The sequence below is a fragment of the Callithrix jacchus genome, chromosome 2 (assembly GCF_049354715.1).
Source record: "Callithrix jacchus isolate 240 chromosome 2, calJac240_pri, whole genome shotgun sequence".
Taxonomy (NCBI): Eukaryota; Metazoa; Chordata; class Mammalia; order Primates; family Cebidae; genus Callithrix; species Callithrix jacchus.
Window position 1 is genome coordinate 96,781,399 of NC_133503.1, and position 18,122 is coordinate 96,799,520.

General features: G+C 42.4%; 2 protein-coding genes across 23 annotated transcripts in view; one reads left to right on the forward strand and one right to left on the reverse strand.

Moving 5' to 3' along the window:
• The window catches only part of MCC (MCC regulator of Wnt signaling pathway), a 464,974-nt gene that overhangs the window by 310,268 nt on the left and 136,584 nt on the right, over window positions 1–18,122 (forward strand). The window contains exon 1 of one of the 4 annotated variants that reach the window (XM_035291080.3): window positions 1–16,491. This exon is cut by the window's left edge and continues 13,871 nt beyond it. The exons of the other annotated variants lie outside the window; for them this stretch is intronic. Within the exon in view, the coding sequence (XP_035146971.1) occupies window positions 16,486–16,491 (6 nt within the window). The 5' untranslated portion in view covers window positions 1–16,485. The remainder of the gene's footprint in view (window positions 16,492–18,122) is intronic. 4 annotated transcript variants of the gene reach the window in all.
• Window positions 1–18,122, reverse strand: part of LOC128928060 (spermatogenesis-associated protein 31A5-like) — a 53,616-nt gene that overhangs the window by 3,406 nt on the left and 32,088 nt on the right. For 10 of the 19 annotated variants that reach the window (XR_013532153.1, XR_013532151.1, XR_013532152.1 and 7 more), the window contains 5 exons: window positions 16,313–16,531; window positions 8,405–8,501; window positions 7,156–7,676; window positions 2,489–2,668; window positions 1–760 (listed from right to left, as the gene is read on the reverse strand). The exon at window positions 1–760 is cut by the window's left edge and continues 3,406 nt beyond it. The gene's annotated coding sequence lies outside the window, so the exon portion shown is untranslated. Of the gene's footprint in view, window positions 761–2,488; window positions 2,669–6,467; window positions 7,050–7,155; window positions 7,677–8,404; window positions 8,502–9,926; window positions 16,045–16,312; window positions 16,532–18,122 lie in introns of those variants that run through there. The other 9 variants (XR_013532144.1, XR_013532141.1, XR_013532143.1 and 6 more) reach the window with 9 other exon arrangements.

Below are 18,122 nucleotides of genomic sequence, written 5' to 3' on the forward strand. Positions count from 1 at the left end.
CTCATGGGGAAGAGGTCAAGTCAATGCATTTTAAGAAACCTACCCTTGTGTCTCCCCATGGCCAGAATGTAACCTTCATAGAGCCTCTGAATTTGTACATTAACCCCCTTGGCACTGCACCTGAGCAGTTTGACTGGGTCTTAATGAGAAAACACTTTTTAAAGAACAACCTCTACTTGTTTCTCAGTCCATACCTCATCTCCACCCAATTATCTAAACATCAGCATTCCTTGGTGTGCTTGGTCTTGCTGGTCCATGCTGGTCATAGGCTGTGGGGTGGCATTACAGGAGACTTCAAGATTACGGCTTTGACACATTTGGGTGCAGGAAGGGTCCTGCAGAGGGAAGTCTTTCAAAAAGAGTTTTTAAAAAAATCTATAATGCTAATTTACCTGTTATCTTTATTTTCCTTTCTCCTTCTGGGTTTCTTGGTTTCCTTTAGAGTTAATGACTGTCTCCATGTATATAGCCTATCGATTCTATATCATCTTCCCCCTGCTCTTTGGATTCTTTTCCCCTTTTCCTCCTCCCATCTTACCCATAAGCAGCAAGAGCAATGCAAATCGGCGTTTCTTCTTTCTTCATAGGACAGAGAGCACAGGGAGTCTGGGTTGGTGGAATTTTCAAGATTTCTTTAAGAAAGGCATTTAGGCTGGTCCAGGGTTAGGAATTGGGGAAGGAGAGGCACAGAGGGCTTCTTTTAAAGCTGTTTGCTTAGTCAGCACAATCTTTACATCCACTGATTATGTCTGTTGGATGCCTGCAAGAGAATTGGTGGATATCAGGGGGGCCGATGCCTGCCTAAGCTATTGCTTGCTATTGGCCAAGCCTGAATTTACAGGGTCTTTGCTTTATAGACTTTAGAGGTAGAATACAATTCACCTTGTGGACAGGTCTGTTACCCCTGCCCCATTATCTGCTGCCCACCTCAGATCTGTCCCCCTTTTTTTCCCCAACCCTACCCATTAGGAGGGCTTAATTTAAAAACGCACACATAGCAAAAAAGCACAGTTACTGTGGCCTGCACCCATTATTCAAACTTCGAGATTCAGAATTCTGTAAACCACAAAGGTTTCGTGCCTGTGGTCTGTTCTGGAATTTGAACTCACTGTAGAAAGAGTCTGCTTTGTATTATTGTTTCATAGCATAGATTTATCATCCTGTATACTCTAATAATGTATTTCTATGGAAATCATTTGCCTTATGCAGCACAGCTAATCTTAATCAAATTTTTAATAAAAAGTATGTGACAATCCTTCTCTATAAATACAATGAGGGAAAGAAGTGCAAGTATATTTTTTCAGAAGGTTTCAGAGAACTGAATCATGTAAAGCACTAGTCTGAATGGATATGAAGGTACTCTTAACATCTGGCATTTATCTGGAAAAGGGCACATATTCATCAGTATTTTAATATTCCACATGTAAGTTAAGAATTCTTTATGGCTCTCTAGTTGCCATGTTTCTGCAAGCATGTACGGTATCTATAAAGCTCCAATTAGGCTTGTTGTGGCCTGCCCTTGGTTTAATATTGCATTACATATATGTGAAAATTCCGCATAACTTTTTTGCTTCCTAAGGATACTCAAAGGCTGTGTGTTTCCTTAGGAAATGATCTGCTATGTTTATACTTTTTCTTCATGAACATAAAACTGTTGTCTCCCAAAACTGTGATGTCTGAAATGAGGTAGGTTCGATGTTAATGTTTAAAATCGGCTGGGTGCCATGACTCATGCCTGTCGTCCCAGCACTTTGGGAGGCTGAGATGGGCGATCATGAGGTCAGGAAATAGAGACCATCCTGGCTAACACAGTGAAACCTCATCTCTACTAAAAATACAATAAATTGGCCGGGCATGGTAGTGTACGCCTGTAGTCCCGGCTACTCAGGAGGCTGAGCCAGGAGAAACGCTTGAACCCAGGAGGCAGAGGTTGCAGTGAGCCGAGATTGCACTATGCACTCCAGCTTGGGCAACAGAGCAAGACCCTGTCTCAAAAAAAAAAAAAAAAAAAAAAAATGGTTATTGAAAGGGAAAGGTGGTTGTTGTAGGTCATGATTCTCTGCCCCAGAAAAAGATTGTTTAAAGAATCTAGAGTTTAAATCTGTTGAAGTTAAAATTTAAAGTGATGATTCTCTTTCTACTTTTCATTCTAACTTGTTATTTTTGGGGATGAGGAAGTTCTTTCTTTATGTATCAGTCACTTTAAATAAATATCCAGTTCTATTTAAGTCATTTTTCTGGGTAGCCCTCAGTCCGGCAGGTGTGTAAATGCCATAGCCCTCAGCCCAAAGCACATCAGGGACTGACGTGTGCAAACTTCATACTTCTGTAAATGTTGCTCTGTTATGAGTCATAATTGTCAGGATTTAAGAAAACACAATAAAAAGCTAGCTTTGAGGTTCCTGTTCTTCCTTTGGAATAACCACTGTTTTTCTTTGCCACATGAAAAGAAATGCCCTCCGTAATTGTTGTCTGTGTGTTGACTCACCTTTTTTGCCCCAGTGCATCTATTGGTGTAAAATGAGAGAATCATCAGGCTGGAATGAATCTTGAGAGGCTGCTGACCAAACTCCAAGGCAGGGCTGCACCCACATTATCCCGGAGAGATGAGACTCGCCCCTGTCTGGAAAGGTTTTCCGGGAGAGTAATTCCACAACCATCACTGTACCTTGTAAGACATAACAAGCTTCACTGTCAGGAAAGACATTTAGAGCAAGCTTGAATCCCTCATGCTGAAATGTAAACCCATTATCTCTTGCTGCATACCCTGGTGAGTCCCTGCCGTCTAAGAGTTCATCATATGCTTGGCAGCCACTCTAATTTGCCTTCATCCTCCTCAACTCTGAGCTAAATCATCCCATTTCAAATTTGTGATATTTTTCTGAGAGCCCAAAAGTGAGCTTTGTTTCTTTTACTTTTTTTTTTTAAATAAATGATGCCCTGTGTTGTGGGTAATGGGAATGTTACTTGTTACATGTTTGGATCTTACAGTCCTGCTTAGCCATCTCAGAGTGATGTTTGCATTTAAACTGTGTTTTACCCATGCTGTTCCGTGATGAACATTTCAGAATTTTGACCTCACAGGGCAGCTCATGTGGGGTTCTGAGGAAACGCTCTCTGAATAACAGGCAAAAGCTTGCTCAACATTTTTTCCACTGCTGAACTTGGTCCCGTGCCTAATGATGGTCAGTGTAAACTTGTTTAGCAGTGAGGCTTAGCTTTAAGAGTTTGGGTAAATTTTAGTTTTTTGTATTGTTAAAGTGACAGCATTTCTAGTCACTGACAGACTTAGACTTTCCTTTGATATTTTTATCTAGGTTGGAAATGTGTCATTCCTAAACAGCCTAGGAGTCTTTCATAGTTTCTTTGCTCACTGCCTTCTGCTTTCAGGAAACAAAATAAGGCAGCTTTAGGGAATTTTTGTTTGCCTTCTAGTGCTGTGCCTACAAGAGGTGGGGGAATGGTAGACATGACAAGAAAAACAAGGATTAGATGTCACTTCTTTTGCTGTGGCATGTTTGAAGTAATGATTAGGCTGGGCTTCATGAGCTTCGGAAAATATGCAGCCCTCACTCCCACCACCCCCAGTACCCCACCTCCCTTAATAAGCACAAGAGAAATTTAGTTTGCAAATGAATGTATGTATGTGATGGGGGCAGAAAGCAATGTCCTTCCCAAAAATGTGATAATGTGATGAAAGAAGCCTTACTTCTAGGATGCTGTGTGCTCTTTGTGATTACCCAAAAGCTCCCTACCTCTCTCAGCAACCAAGCTGTTTCTATTACCATTAGGTCTGGACGTAATATGGACTTATTGGGCGGTTACAGGTTGGAAGACTATGCCATTGGGTTGGGGGCGCCTACCATGTAGAGAAAGTCAGAAACAACCAATAAACGTAAATCCCCAAAGGAACTTTTCTTTTATCAACCCATCCCTGTGCCCTCCTCTTTATTCTTCCTGCTGCTTTCTCTTTGAGGATGTCACAGAGTCCCAGTAATGGCAGAAGGGTGGAGGAGAGTGCCTATTTGTAGGAGACCTTGCATTGTTCTAGCTATCCCATCTGCAATCAGTTATGCCACTACCCCTGACATACTTTATTAATCTCAGAATTTGTTCATGAAATTAAGGGGGCAAAAAAGGAATAAGTCAGTTTGTAAGGGAGAGAACTGGCAAGATAATATATGATAAATGTTGGTGTTTCTTGTAGGTAGGGAGAGAAAAAGGGAGGCTTTTTATATTAAGATAGTGCTGAGCTGTTACATACCTATCTGATTTACTAGTATGCTGTGGTTTCTAGAGACAAAGTGAGAGGACAGGCTGCTTTTGAGGGAGAAGCAGCTCCTTACAAGAAAAGAGCTGGAATGCTGTCAAGTTAGACTCAAACCACCGGGTTTCATTCTGGTCTGTGGTTGACTTGCATTGTGTTGGAGCTTTTATATGCAATTCTGACATCCTTGATTTGGCAAGGGATTGCAAAACACTCATAGGCCCTGGCCAGGCTAGTGCTGGCAGATGGGGTGGGGCACAAGAGGTGCACCAGCTTTGGTAGATGCATGGCTTACTTGCAGGAACAAGGTCTTTTGGGGTAGAATAGTACCTTTTTTGACTACAGAGTTCAGGCTGCCCTTTACCTGTACAGGGGAGCTTCTTCCCTCTGGTGCCAGGCACTGTCACAGCAAGCGTGGGGATCCCACTGAAACTCCCTCTCATACCAGTGGCCTTTCCAATTTGAGCAGCACTGCTAGAAACCATCTGGTGCTGAGCACCATCCAAGTCTGCAGTCTTGACTCCTCAGGCTCTCTCCCTTAGCCCACACCAGATATGTGATCTCAAAATGTGTGACCCTGGATACCCATCATAAATGTGACAGGTCATGGAAGTTTGTGGTTTCAAGTACTAGAAAACTGACTGTGCCTCAGTTTCCTTATCTGTGAAGTGAGGTTATTGTAGCACCTATCTTGGTTTACTGTGAGAATTTTATGAAAACTCTTGTAAAGTGATTGGCACGTAAGAAATGTGCTAGGCAGAATTCATCTGGAGTGTGTGCTTGGTCCTGGCTACCATTTACCAAAAGGAAAATTGACATGCTAGGGGCCCCTGGGTGATCAAGGATTATCCTGGAGGTTTGATGATTTAGAAAGGATGGTATTGATAGAGTGAGTTATTTGGAGAGCTTGGAGTATAGAAGCGAGTTAATTTTATCCTACTTATGGAAATAGACCAATGGGACAAGTTACAAAGAGGCAATTTCAGAGTGGCTATGTAAGGTAAAATTTGCAAATGCCGGTAGCTATCCAACAGTGAACAGGCTTGGCTGTCTGAGAAGCAGTCCAGCTTTTTATTACATAGACATAGTGACCACCTGCAGGTAACACTGTAGATAGGATTCTGGCACTGGCTGGACTGTTGGGTAAGAGGAGAGTTAATTATCTTTCCAACTCCTATATTTGAAAAATTCTTGGTTTATCTCTCTGAATACACTGGGAGCTTGTTGAGAGCAAGGACTACCTAATTATTTATATTCTTCATAAGACTTTGGAAATCGGCCCAAGAAAACACTTAAAAATTATATAATTCTAATGTATGTTTATTACAGAAAAAATACAATAAACCTAAGAAAGAAAATCATCTGTAATCACACTACACAGAGATAATCTGGGGATGCCATTCATATTTTGGTACACATATTTCTGGACTTCTTTCTAGTTAGATATTGTGGCCAAAAATAGTACTATATTAAAAATTGTTTTGCTTAAACTATTTTAAGTGTAGCTACACATTCAGAAATGTCCGACAGATGTTTGCAGGTGATACCATCTCATAGTGGTGGTGGAAAGAGTAAGGATAATGTTCCTTTATCTGTTTTATCTAATTTGCTAACTTTACCCCTTCAACAAATACTGTATAAAATTCTACCATGTGCCAGCCACAGTTCATCGTGTTCATGAGCTATTTCCCCAGCCTCTTGACATCCCTGCCTTGTTGGAACTCATAATTTTATGGGGGCAGTGAGTTCGTGAAAAAAATGTTATGATATGATGTCAGGTCATAGTAAGGGTTATGAAAAAGAGGAGGAAAGAGATCCAGAGTGGATGGGGGAGAATGAATGGTCTGTGGGGGGCAATTGGAAACCAGCGGGAAAGAATTCAGGAAATGAGTCATACATGTGGGAAATAATGATTGCAAAATTAATTATATGTTTCTCTATTTTGCTGACAACTTAGTGTATTCTATGCCTGTGACACAATTTATTCAAAAACTTATTTTTTTAATCGTTTTCTATCATGAATAGATTATCTTTGAGTATGTCCTTGCTTAAAATAACTTATTTGGTCCTCTCTTACATACTATTGAGATGCATTTTTATGGAAATTTATTTTGGGGTCACTATGTATGTCCCACTTGGTTCTCTACTGTCTCTTCTCTGAATGATAGGAGGACCCAGGAGGTGGAGGGTGCAGAGTGGGCCTGAGGCTACTCCAGTTTCCAGGCTGTTTAGGATGAATGTGTTTGCCTGCTTACCTGCTGGCCCAGCCTGGGTGCAGGGAGCAGCTGATTCAATTACACATGTTGAAAGGCAGAGTCTAGATTACTGTGATTAATATGATCTAGGCTCCAATGTGATGAATTGTTCTGATTGCTTAATCAGGACTTGTGAAAATGAGATAGGATAGTAATGTACCACTGTTTTCAAAGCCCAATTTTATTTTGACACTTTCAGCAGGCAGATGGGGTGGCATATGATGATTTTGGTCAGTAAGGTGGCAGTGGATCAGGGCACCCTGGTTGTAGCTTGTAATGGCCAGCACTTTGGGAGACTGAGGTGGGAGAGTTGCTTGAGCCCAGGAGTTCCAGAGCAGCCTGGGCAACATGGTGTTTTGTTCCCATGTCTACGACAAAAACAAAATTAGTTGGATGTGGTGTTGCAGGAGTGTGATCCCAGCTACTCGAGAGGTGGAGGTAGGAAGATGACCTGAGCCTGGGAGGTCAAGGCTGCAGTGAGTTGTGTTCTTGCTGCTGCATTCTAGCCTGGGTGACAGAGTAAGACCCTGCCTCAGGGGGAAAAAAGAAAAAAAAAAAAAGATTGCACTTACTGTCTTTGCCGAAATAGCTCAGTTGGGAGAGCATTAGACTGAAGAAAAAGATTGTACTTACCACGGTGGCTCACACTCTGCCAGCTGACGTTGTGGTTAAGTGATTTGCCTGCAGTATTTCATCTAATCTTCTCAACTCAGAATGAGTGGGCATTGTTTCCATTTTAAAGATGAGTAGACTGAGGCTTAGAAAAGTTAAACGAGTTACCCAAGGCTGAACTAATACTCAAGTCTAGGGTATTTTGTTTTTGCTTTGTGACAAAGCCTAGGTTCTTAACCACTAAACTGTTTTTCCCTGTTGTTTTCTTTCTGTCAAGTCTCCTATTTTCTTCCTTTTCTGGGAGCAAATTAATCTGGGTTAGGACTACTGTTGGCTGGGTTAGAGTGATTTGGAAAGGAGAGAAGATTCAGACCTAAAAGCCTTTCCTTCTTTCTATCTAAACACACTGTTCTCTGAAGAAGTCAGCGGGGCACATCAGAGAGGGAACACGAAGCAGATTTGAAATGTGTCTTCTCTCTCCTCTTCTGGTGCTTTGGATTAGATGTACCAGCAAGCGGTAAATGGCCCATCCGTCAGCAGCCCTGTGGTGAGGCAAGACACGTCAGGGCCTGCCTGGGCCTTCCCTGAAACGGAGCATGCCGTGGCATCAAGCATTTTAAAACTGATTTTCTTTCAATGGAATAATGCATATTAAAGTATCTTTAAAAAGATGGGAATGCATTTTAAAATGATTGTATTGAATATCTAAATAGCTGACATCTTGGCTGACTCTTGTGCTTTAATTAAAAGTCTAGAAGCATGTGCCTTGAGTTTTATATAAACTCCATATGTGTATATGTTGGTAATTGTATGTATACGTGTATATGGGTGTGTGTAGACACAGGCACACACACACACGCACACACAAACGTAAATCTAAACCTTCATTTGCTTTCCCAAGGAAAAAGTATTGTCCTTAATCCATTAAAATCTAGGGTCTCTTCAAAGCACTTCAGCCATTGCTGTAAAAATACTTGGGCCTTTGCTGATCTGTGGAGTGTATTGACTGTTTCACCATTAAAGGTACTTGGTTTCTCTAGAATGGGGAATTCAATACCTGCTAAATTGGATCAATATGAAAATTTATGAACAATGTAGACCTTGTCAGAGAACTCTTTTACTCATGTTCATATAATTCTCTGTGGGAGTTTCCGCCTGGGGGATCACATCAGTATTTAGCAGGCACTGAAATATTCATGTCCTCTGATTAGCTGGATTTAATTGTTACATCTTCATCTCCTTCATGATGTGTTATTAGGATGCAACCCACCTTGAAATTTAAGTTGGTGCAGGCAGCTTATTGCAGTGTCTTTATTTTGTCTGTTTCTTTCCAAAAATGCTTGTATAGCCACGTAATTTTGGTTTCCCTTGAAAATAAATACTACAAGTTAAGATTTGTTTTTAGTGGGAAATACCAACTTATTTTTAATAACTACTGTTGTCTTATAACATTTGTATAGGAAATTTTTATGAGGTGTATAAAATATTCTTCTGTTTAGATTAATGTTTAAAGATCACAGCAGTCGAAGTAAACTTTCCTTCTTTGTACTCTTTAAGCAGCAAAATTAGGTGTTTGTGAGGGCTTTTTTACCTATACTGCAATATTGTCCTCTTTAATTTTCCCACATAGAATGTGGAAATAGCTGGAGATTAATTTTTCACTGATTCCTTCCTGGCTCTGATACCATCTGAATGGGCTTCTGTTTCTCAAAATGTTTAATATTTTAAAGAATGAATACCTCTCTCTTCTTCATACTAATTGTGCTAATTTGCTTTCCCCTCTTATCAGAATAACCCTCTGAGACCTTTTCTTCTCAACAGTTTCATGGGTGTTTGCAGGGATCTCAGAAGTGCTATGATATTCTGTTGCAACGCATGATACATGGTAGTTATGAACAAGACCATGGGGTTAGACAGTCCTGGGCTTTCATTCTAGGTCTGTTTCTTACTAGCTTCACAAGTTACTTAACCTCTGAGTCTCAGTTCCTACCTCTTTAAATTGGAGATAATGGCAATACCCATCTCAAAAAGCTGAGTATAGCAGTCTAGCACATAGCAAGCAGTTGTGTTAGCTAATATTATTGCCAGTAAAAATTATGAGGGGACTTATTTTCAGAGGAGCATATGTTTACAGATGGGATGGGATTGAGGGTCATCTTCAAAGCTGATTGTCAGTCTCAGAAACCTCTCCGCCTTGAGAGCCATTTCCTAACCATTTATTTGAAGAAGAGGAGGTGTGGCTTTAAGTGGGTCCTGGGGACCAGTTTGACAGCTTTCACAGTGAGTGCCTGGTCCTGCTTTGTGATCCGCACTGTTCCCTATATCAGCTATCCTTCACTAGCTAGGGTTAATTTTTGTTACATAACCCTATCATCTAGGGTTAATTTTTCTTACATGTGCTGCCATGTTGAAGGAGCCTTCAAATTCTGTTTTGAGCAACTGAATTTCAAGAGGTTTTAAGAAATAATTCAGGGGCCCTGACCTCTCAATGACATGATCAGGTAAAGTGAAAGATGAAAAGTTGCTGCTTTCCGAGTTGATCTAGGGCACACAAAAGTGATTTACATGCCGTGAGACATCTTGTAGATTAAATGTCATGAGTTTTAAGTTTCAAGACTATGAGTAGCTTTTCTTGAAATACTACATAGCAGGTGTCCCTAGCTGGAATTCTAGCAGTAAAGAGGAAAGTTTCAGTCCTAGAAGTGGCTGAACAGACCTGGTGGTGTCCATCTAGCAGGGAACGCTACCCTTTTGCCAGACATTTTGTTCTTTATGCATCCGAATTAGAATACCTGGGTGTGAAGTCTTGGAGGGGAAGCTGAATGAGGCTGTTTGTTCATGTCCAGATGTTTCTTGCTGTCTCTAAGGATAGCTGGGACACATGCATTTTATTCACTACCCACGAGCTCTTGGATGGTCACTGGGGGAGAGGTGGCCTCTGGACAGGGAACCAGGAAATCTGAATTTGATGAACCTTGAACTTCTGAGTCTGTTTCATTTCTCTACAATGAAGGAATTGGACTAGATTTTCTCAAATTCCCTTGCCAGTGGTAAAATGATGTGTGATTCTGAGAACTCATTCCATTTTTAGGGAAAAGATCTTGGCTGAACAGTTCTGTATAGAGTGAAGCTTCCTTAAATGTTTAAGCTTCAACAGATTCTTTCTGGGACCAGTGGACAAATAAAGTATGCAAAGCCCACAGTGCAGAACTCAGGTGCCTGGACAGGTGAGCATGCCAGGCATGCACGATTACAGGTTTAAAACTAGAAGAATCTCACTGGGCGCGGTGGCTCATGCCTGTAATCTCAGCACTTTGGGAGGCCGAGGCGGGTGGATCACGAGATCAAGAGATCGAGACCATCCTGGCCAATATAGTGAAACCCCGTCTCTACTAAAATATAAAAATTAGCTGGGCGTGGTGGCATGCATCTGTAGTCCCAGCTACTTTGGAGGCTGAGGCAGGAGAATTGCTTGAACCTGGGAGGCGGAGGTTGCAGTGAGCCGAGATCACGCCGCTTCACTCCAGCCTGGTGCCTGGCGACAGAGAAAGACTCTGTTTAAAAAAAAAAAAAAAAAAAAAAGGGCAAAAAACTAGAAGAATCTTAGGGATAATCTGATACAAACCCTTCTACAAAGTATGAAAAAGCACAGAAAGGACAAAGAGAGTCACCCAAATTCATACCATGCTGAGCCCCAAGCTTCATCACAGCATTGGAGGACTTCCCTGCCACCCTCCCTACTCTCACCCAAAATCACATGGGTGCTGCCATCATGAAAACCCTGACTCTGCTTCTCCCTGTCCCTAGCCCTGCCAGTGCACACACCTCACCTCCACCCCACATCCACCCCCTCCACATACATACATGGATATACATCTGTTTACGCATCCCTCGGGCAAGGGAGAACTGTGGCATATTCAGTTGGAGGTGCCAGCGATGCACATGGTGGAGATTTGAGCATAGAGTGCCTGTGTGTCATTATCTCTGGTACTATTAGGTTGGCATAAAAGTAACTGTGGTTTTTGCCATTGCAATTACCTTTGCACCAACCTAATATTTATGAGTTTCTTCAGTTGGGCTATTCCCTACCCCTCCTCTGTGCCTTGATTTCCTCGTTTGCCAGAAGGAGGTAATAATATCTATCTCACAGCATTGTGGTGATGGTTAAATAAGATATGGCATGTAATGTGCCTAGCCAAAGCCCCTGATACCCGTAAGCACTCAGCAAACCGTAACTATTAGAATTATTACTTTCGTAATCAACTGCCCAGTGGCCTGGAATTCTTGAGCATATTCCCAGACTTTGGCATTGGAATTTGACTCTGCCTTTCCTCTGCAGCTGACGGAACAGGTAAAGTGTGTGAAGCATGCAGTGGGGGACCTGCCAGAAACAGGTGTTCAGTGACATTGAGTTGTTCTCATTTCTCCCCCTTTAAGGAAGAGGTCACTGGATGAGAGAAGTTGGCACTACCCATTGTCATCACTAAAACATAAGCAAAAATTATGCATACTTTGAATCCGGAAAGCAAGTGGCTCAGCTAGAAAGACAGAATAGTACAGTAGTGCCCCCTTACCCATGGTGTCAGTCACGTGCAATTAACTGCAGTCTGAAAATATTAAGTGGAAAATACCAAAAATAAACAACTGGCAGTTTTAAAATTGTGTGCCATTGTGAGTGGCCTGACGCACTCACGTGCTGGACTGCTTTGTCCGACCTGGGGAAGGGCTCTTTCCTTTGTCCAGCTTATCCGCACTGACTGTGCTCCCCACCCATTAGCCAGCTGGGTTATCACATCAAGTGCCATGGAATCACAGTGCTTGTGTTCAAGTCATTCTTATTTTACATCATAATGGCCCGAAGCACAAGAGTAGCAATGCTGGCATGTTGTTAATAATTGGTCTATTAATTATGAATCTCTTACTGTGACCAGTTTATGAATTAAACTTTATCATAGCTTTGTATGTATAGGAAAAAACATAGTGCATATAGAGTTCAATATTAACTGAGGTTTCAGGCGTCCACTGTGGGTCTTGGAGCAGATGTCCCTCCGTTAAGCAGGGGACCCTGTAACTCCTGTCATGACTCAGTGAGGAGGAGATAGAGGCATGCTGGCGGGGAGTGTTAATGAGCACCTCAAGTAGCCAGACCAAGTTAAAGAAAGAGCAAGTACAGTTTACCCCAGATGAACTCACTTCCCAACAAAGCAGGGAAGACTGGGCCAGCCCTCAGCACCATAAAGTGCCTCAGCAGCACGAGGTGCCTGTATCTGGATAGGGACTGTGGGGATGAACTCATTCCTCTGCCTCAGCTGTGGCTGCAGAAGCCTTTGGGCCCTTTGAAGACAGTGCTGTTCAGAGTGCAGACTGAAGTCCCAGAAAGATGAATCTACGCTCTCCACCATTTTATTCAAATCCTGCATTCCTTTTGCCAACTGTACTTTATGGGAAAAATAGTTGTCCCTCGACAAATTGGGAATCACAGCTTCCCCTTAGGCCACAAAGTCGTGGCAGGATGAAGGTCAGAGGAGCTGATGCCTGGAGAGTGCCGTGTGCACTGGATGGTGCAAGCCTGTCTGCTGTGTTTATTGCCAGTGGTAGCAAAATGCAGAAGCACCTAATAACCAGAAATATACAGTGACGCTCCTGTAGGGGCTCTCAGCAGAGTCATTGGACTGCAGAGTTCAAGGGCACCTTATGAAGTGTGAAGCCTTTTGTCGCACAGCAGATATGTAATGAAATAGACGTCTATCCACTTAGCACAGAAGGAACCCCTGGGAGAGAGTGTCATGAGGGCACTGCTCACTTCTCACCTGGGCCCTGGGGTCTGGACACCTTTCCTCTCAGAGGCTGAGAGGCCCTGTCCTTACAGTCAGTTGAACAGTGAAATTTTTTTACTCAAGTTATGTTTTATCCAAAAATAACCATTTTGACAGTTAGCTTGCAGCCAAATGTCCAGGTGGTTTAGTTTCGTTTGGATACACACTGTAAAATGAATGTAAAGCAGGGCTCAAAACAGCCTAGGGAATTAGGGCTTTTTATCTCCAGAAATGTGAGGAATGTATGGATCTATATCCTTCATGCGCTAGACCCAGATTTGTATAGGAAGTGTCAGGGTCCTATCTAACCTCGTTGAGGGCTCATGTTAAAATTTCACTGAGAATTAAGAGCCCGGGCTGTCAGCTCCTTAAGCCTTAGGATTTCAGCAGAATCAGGCAAAGCATATATTGTCTTCTTAGTCCTGTGCTATCCACCAGGTGATATACTTCTCCAGGACAGGACTGTTTTACTCCTCAGGGTGTCCCTAGCACCTCTGATGGGGATTGGTCTGCCTGAGAAGGTTATTGACTTGAAACAAACCCATCTGTTGAGTGCTTATGTGATTCTAGCCACCATGGTAGTCACTTTCTGAATGCCATCTCATTTGTCTTGACACAGCCTTACAACGAAAGAGATTAAATTGTGCAAAGATAGTCCACTAACAAATGGTATAGATAAGATTTGAACCCAGGTTTATCTGATTCTGTGAATTAGCGTTAGATCAGCTTCATTTGCCAGAAACTCTCAACATACAGCGCTTTATACAACAGAGGTTTATTTCTAGTAGTTACATAACCGAAGTCTGGGGTTAGGCAGTCCAAATCTGGTGGGGTGGCTCCGCAAAGTTGCTAGGGACTCAGGCACCTTTCTGCCCCCTAGAATCTCAGCTTTATGGCACAAGATAGCTACTAGAGCTCCATCCATCACATAAGATACCAAGCAGCAAGGATGGATGACAGGAAAAAGGATGTGGCCTCTCAAAAAGGTTTTCCCATACCTCTCACACAGTGTTTCTGCTTACACTGCATTGGCCAGAACTTTGTCACATGGCAATATCCAGCTCCACCAGCACGGAAGGTTGGGAACTGGGATATTTTAGCTGAGCAGCAATATGACCAGCTGAAAATCAGCATCTGACTCCTGAAGAGGAGGAGAAATAAGTGTTGAGGAAGACACTAGCACAGCCTCCAACAGCATGTATTTTCTTTCTCTTTGGTTCATGGAACATTTTCTTTTCATCATACTTCATATGTCTGAATCTCTCACTCAAGCTAGAGGCCATTTCAGAAACCAGAATATGATTAAAGGGATTCCAAAAATTGGCATAAATATAATTTCCTATTTATAAATACTTGACAATTTTGGTTGCTGTAGTACATTTATCTTTCCAAGATTTAAACCCACTTTCAGTCCTTTTAAAAATTACCCGAAGGCACTCCCATACACTCACTGTTGGTGGGAATTTAAATCAGGACAACCGTTATGGAAAACAGTGTGGAGGTTTCTCAAAAAACCTAAAAATAGAACTACCGTATGATCTAATCCTAGTACTGGGTATTTGTCTAAAGGAAAGAAAATCAGCATGTTAAAGGAACACCTGAATTTCCATGTTTATTGCAGCATTGTTGGCCATAGCCAAGATACAGAGTTGACCTAAGTGCCCATCAACAGAGGAATGGATATAGAGAATGTGGTACATAAGTGGAATATTTTTCAGCCTTAACATTAAGAATGAAATCCTGCCATTTGTAGCAATGTGGACAGAACTGGTGGCCATTATGTTAAGTGAAATAAGCCAGGCATAGAAAGACAAATATCACATGTTCTTACTCATATGTGGAAGCCAAAAAAGTTGATCTCACAGAGATAGAGAATAGAATGATAGATACCAGAGGCGGGGAAGAATGTGAGGGTAGAGGGGAGGGTTGAAGACAGGCTGGTTAATGGGTACAATATGCGATTAGAAGAGGTAAGAACGGCTGTTTGGTAGCACAGTAGGGTGACTCTAGCTGGCAATAATGAATATTTCAGAATACCTAGAAGAGATTTGAAATGTTACTAGCACAAAGAAATGAAAAATGTTTGCAGCGATGGTTATTTTAAATATCCTGATTTGATCATTACACATTGCATGCATGCATGCATCAAAATATCACATGTATCCCATAAATATGTATAAATATTATCTTTCAGTAAAAAAGTTGTAACTGCCCAGAAGGACCACTACACTAATTTTTTCATGCTTGCCTACACACAGCAACACAAGTTACCTCGTGTAGAATCACTCACAAACACTCTAGCTTTTGAATTTGCAGGGGTGCCACCCACTCTGCCAGAGGCAAGTGAAACCCCGAAAGAAGGGAGGTTATGTCAGCTTTTGATAACTGAGTTGGTAATGAAGGGGGACAGGGAGAGCCATTGAACTCAAAAGCACAGAGATTGAGTGTCCAGCACTCAGACTTGTCATGGGAAGCGCATTCCTCTCCTCAGTCCAGGAGGTCAGGGGGTGGACTGTCAGCCGATTCTGGGCAGTGTGGCTTGTGGCTCATTGGTACTGCCCCCACTTCACCTCTTGCGCTCTCTAGTTGTAGCCTCTGCCAAGTAATTGTCAGTAACAGCAAGAGACATGTGTTATTCTACCTCATCGTTACAGTTTTTCCTTCTCTCAGAAGAGCTGGTGAACAGACTGACTGCAGCAAGGAAGCAGAATAACCCTGTACGATATTTATGCTGCAGCCTGCATGCCCGGAAAACAGTCACTTAATTTTATCGCATCTATAATATAAAAATAACTTCTTTTAGGAAAAAGTGCTCATTAAACAAAAAGTACCCAAGCAAAAACAGTTTGAAACCACCCAAAAGCCCATCACTAGCACATGAGAATGCTTTTTCTGGTTTATTTTTTGTCACATTTTCATTACTTTTACAATCGGAGAAGATACGTTAAGTAAAAATCTCAGCCAAGTAAAAAACTGAAAACTTCTGTTATGTCCAACATCATAGAGCCAGAAAAGAGTGCTGTGGCTTGGCCTGGTGCTCAGCTGACCATGAGACCTGAGTAAGCAAGTCAGTCTGCGGACTTCAGATCCTCACCTGCAGTTATGGAGTGGGGGACATTGGTACCAAAGTTCTTTTCCCCGCTCAGACATCTATGATGATGACACATGAAACTGTGAAAACGTATGTGGGGTCACAGAGCTGACATCGAGTCCAGATATTTCTTATTGAGAGGTCTGTAGATAGATTCTAGAGTGGGTCATCACCATAACTGGGTGGAAAATATGTGTGCATCCCAAACTCATCTCTGCCCTGGGAAAAGGGTCCATTGCATTCATGAGATTCTCAAGGAATCTGTTCTTACCTCATAGATAGGCACCTTCCATCCAAAGAAGTGAAGGGACTTGCCCCTAGTGGGCATCTGACCGTTCTTCCTGGAAGTTTGGAGAGCTGGTAGGCTAGAAGGTATTATCACTCCAAGCCCACTGCTCTCCTCAAGAGCAGTGACCCATCCTGGAGCCCTCTTCCAAGTCTGTGATGGAAGTAAGTACTCTCTGTCTCCATCTGGCTCAGTTCATGGAGTCTGTGGGGGAATATGCAGCATTCTCTCAGCTTTTCCCTGTGGGCCTCCCTGAATCCCTTTTAGCAGCCTTTCCGGCCCCCCCCCCCCCCGCCTGCCGGAAGTAGAAGAGGAGATATAATGAGGAAGGGAAGCAAGACTAGGCTCACAGAACTGGGATCCTTATTCCCATTACTCAATTTCTTAGAACATGTCAGCTTTCAAGTATTTTATCCTTCTCACCAGAGGTGGTGGCAAATCCTCTCTCAAGACTTTGTATAATAGTGTAAAGTGCCACAGTGTTGGATGCTGAAGGAAAATCCTCAGACTGATAGTTCACAGGCTGAGGCGGCAACCAGCTGTCAAAGGGAGTGGATTTGTTCCCTCTGCACCCAACAAAACAATCTCCAAAAGATTATACAATGGGAACACTGTGGTATTTGTGCTGAGAAGTCGTCACACAAAATGTTGTATCTGAAACCTACAGTGACCTTTTCCAAGCGGCCTTAGCCCTACATCAGAAGACAAACACTGCGAGTTTGTTTGACATTTTCTTTTTTTAATTTTAAGCATTCCTGATTTCAAATCAGCTATTGATCTGTTGGTTTGCTGCTCCAATGCAATTAAGTGAAGTCACATTTACTTCTGTTAGAGTCTAACAAAAACAACCGCTTTGAAACCCCACACCCTCCCCTGTATCTGCTTCTCCCTCACTCACTACCCGTCCCCACCCTCGCCCCAAAGCCTGTCAGCCAACATGCTGTGGTGGAGGGCGGGTTGCAGAAAACCTCATTTTTCTAAGCCTCAAATCTCCAAAGTTGAGTTATGTACCATCATCCTGTGTCCATCTTTAAAGATCAAATATATATACTTCTTACTTTAAGTCCTTCTTGGCAGAGGCTACAGAAAGCCTAGAAAGGGGATGGTTTGTTCTGATTCCAGTTGTTCACCCAAATGAAGTTTGGAATTCAGCCAGGGGATGGTCAGAGCTCCACCTAGAACGGAAGCTTTCAAGGTTTCGAAGGAAGTTTCAGGGTGTTGCTGGGACCAGTGTGTTGAACAGATCTTAAAAATAGTTCTATCCATCGGCCTGAAAAGTCAAAGAAGGGACATGTGTGGTGGGTATGTGTGTAGCCAAAGCCCAGCCTTTAGAACTTGAGCAGATTGAGGTTCTGGATGTATGTGGGCCTCTTGTTAATCTGTTGAAGAGCATTCTTTCAAACTCCTGTTAACCCAGAGAAGTGGCTGGGGCAAGAGATCTCAGTTGATTGTTAGTCTGTCTTTTCACAGCATCATTTGTCAGAGTTCTGGTGCTGCTCCTGAAAGAGGGCCTGCTAGCACATAAGCATCTGTCTGGCCAGTACAGCTTCTCGGGGAAAGCGGGGAGGCAAAGAGGAAGCAAGGACCAACAAGAAAATAAATCGGCCAACTGCACAAGACCATTTAAAAATCAGCTCTGCCACTTGTATTTTTAATGCTCAGTCCCTGTGTGCCTGTGATACATGCAATTTAGATGACTGAATTCCAAAAAACCAATTCAGCTTTTGTGTTTTCCAAAGGTGAACATTTATATGGTTCTGCTTTTTCTTTCCTCTCATGATTACAGTCAGGCAGC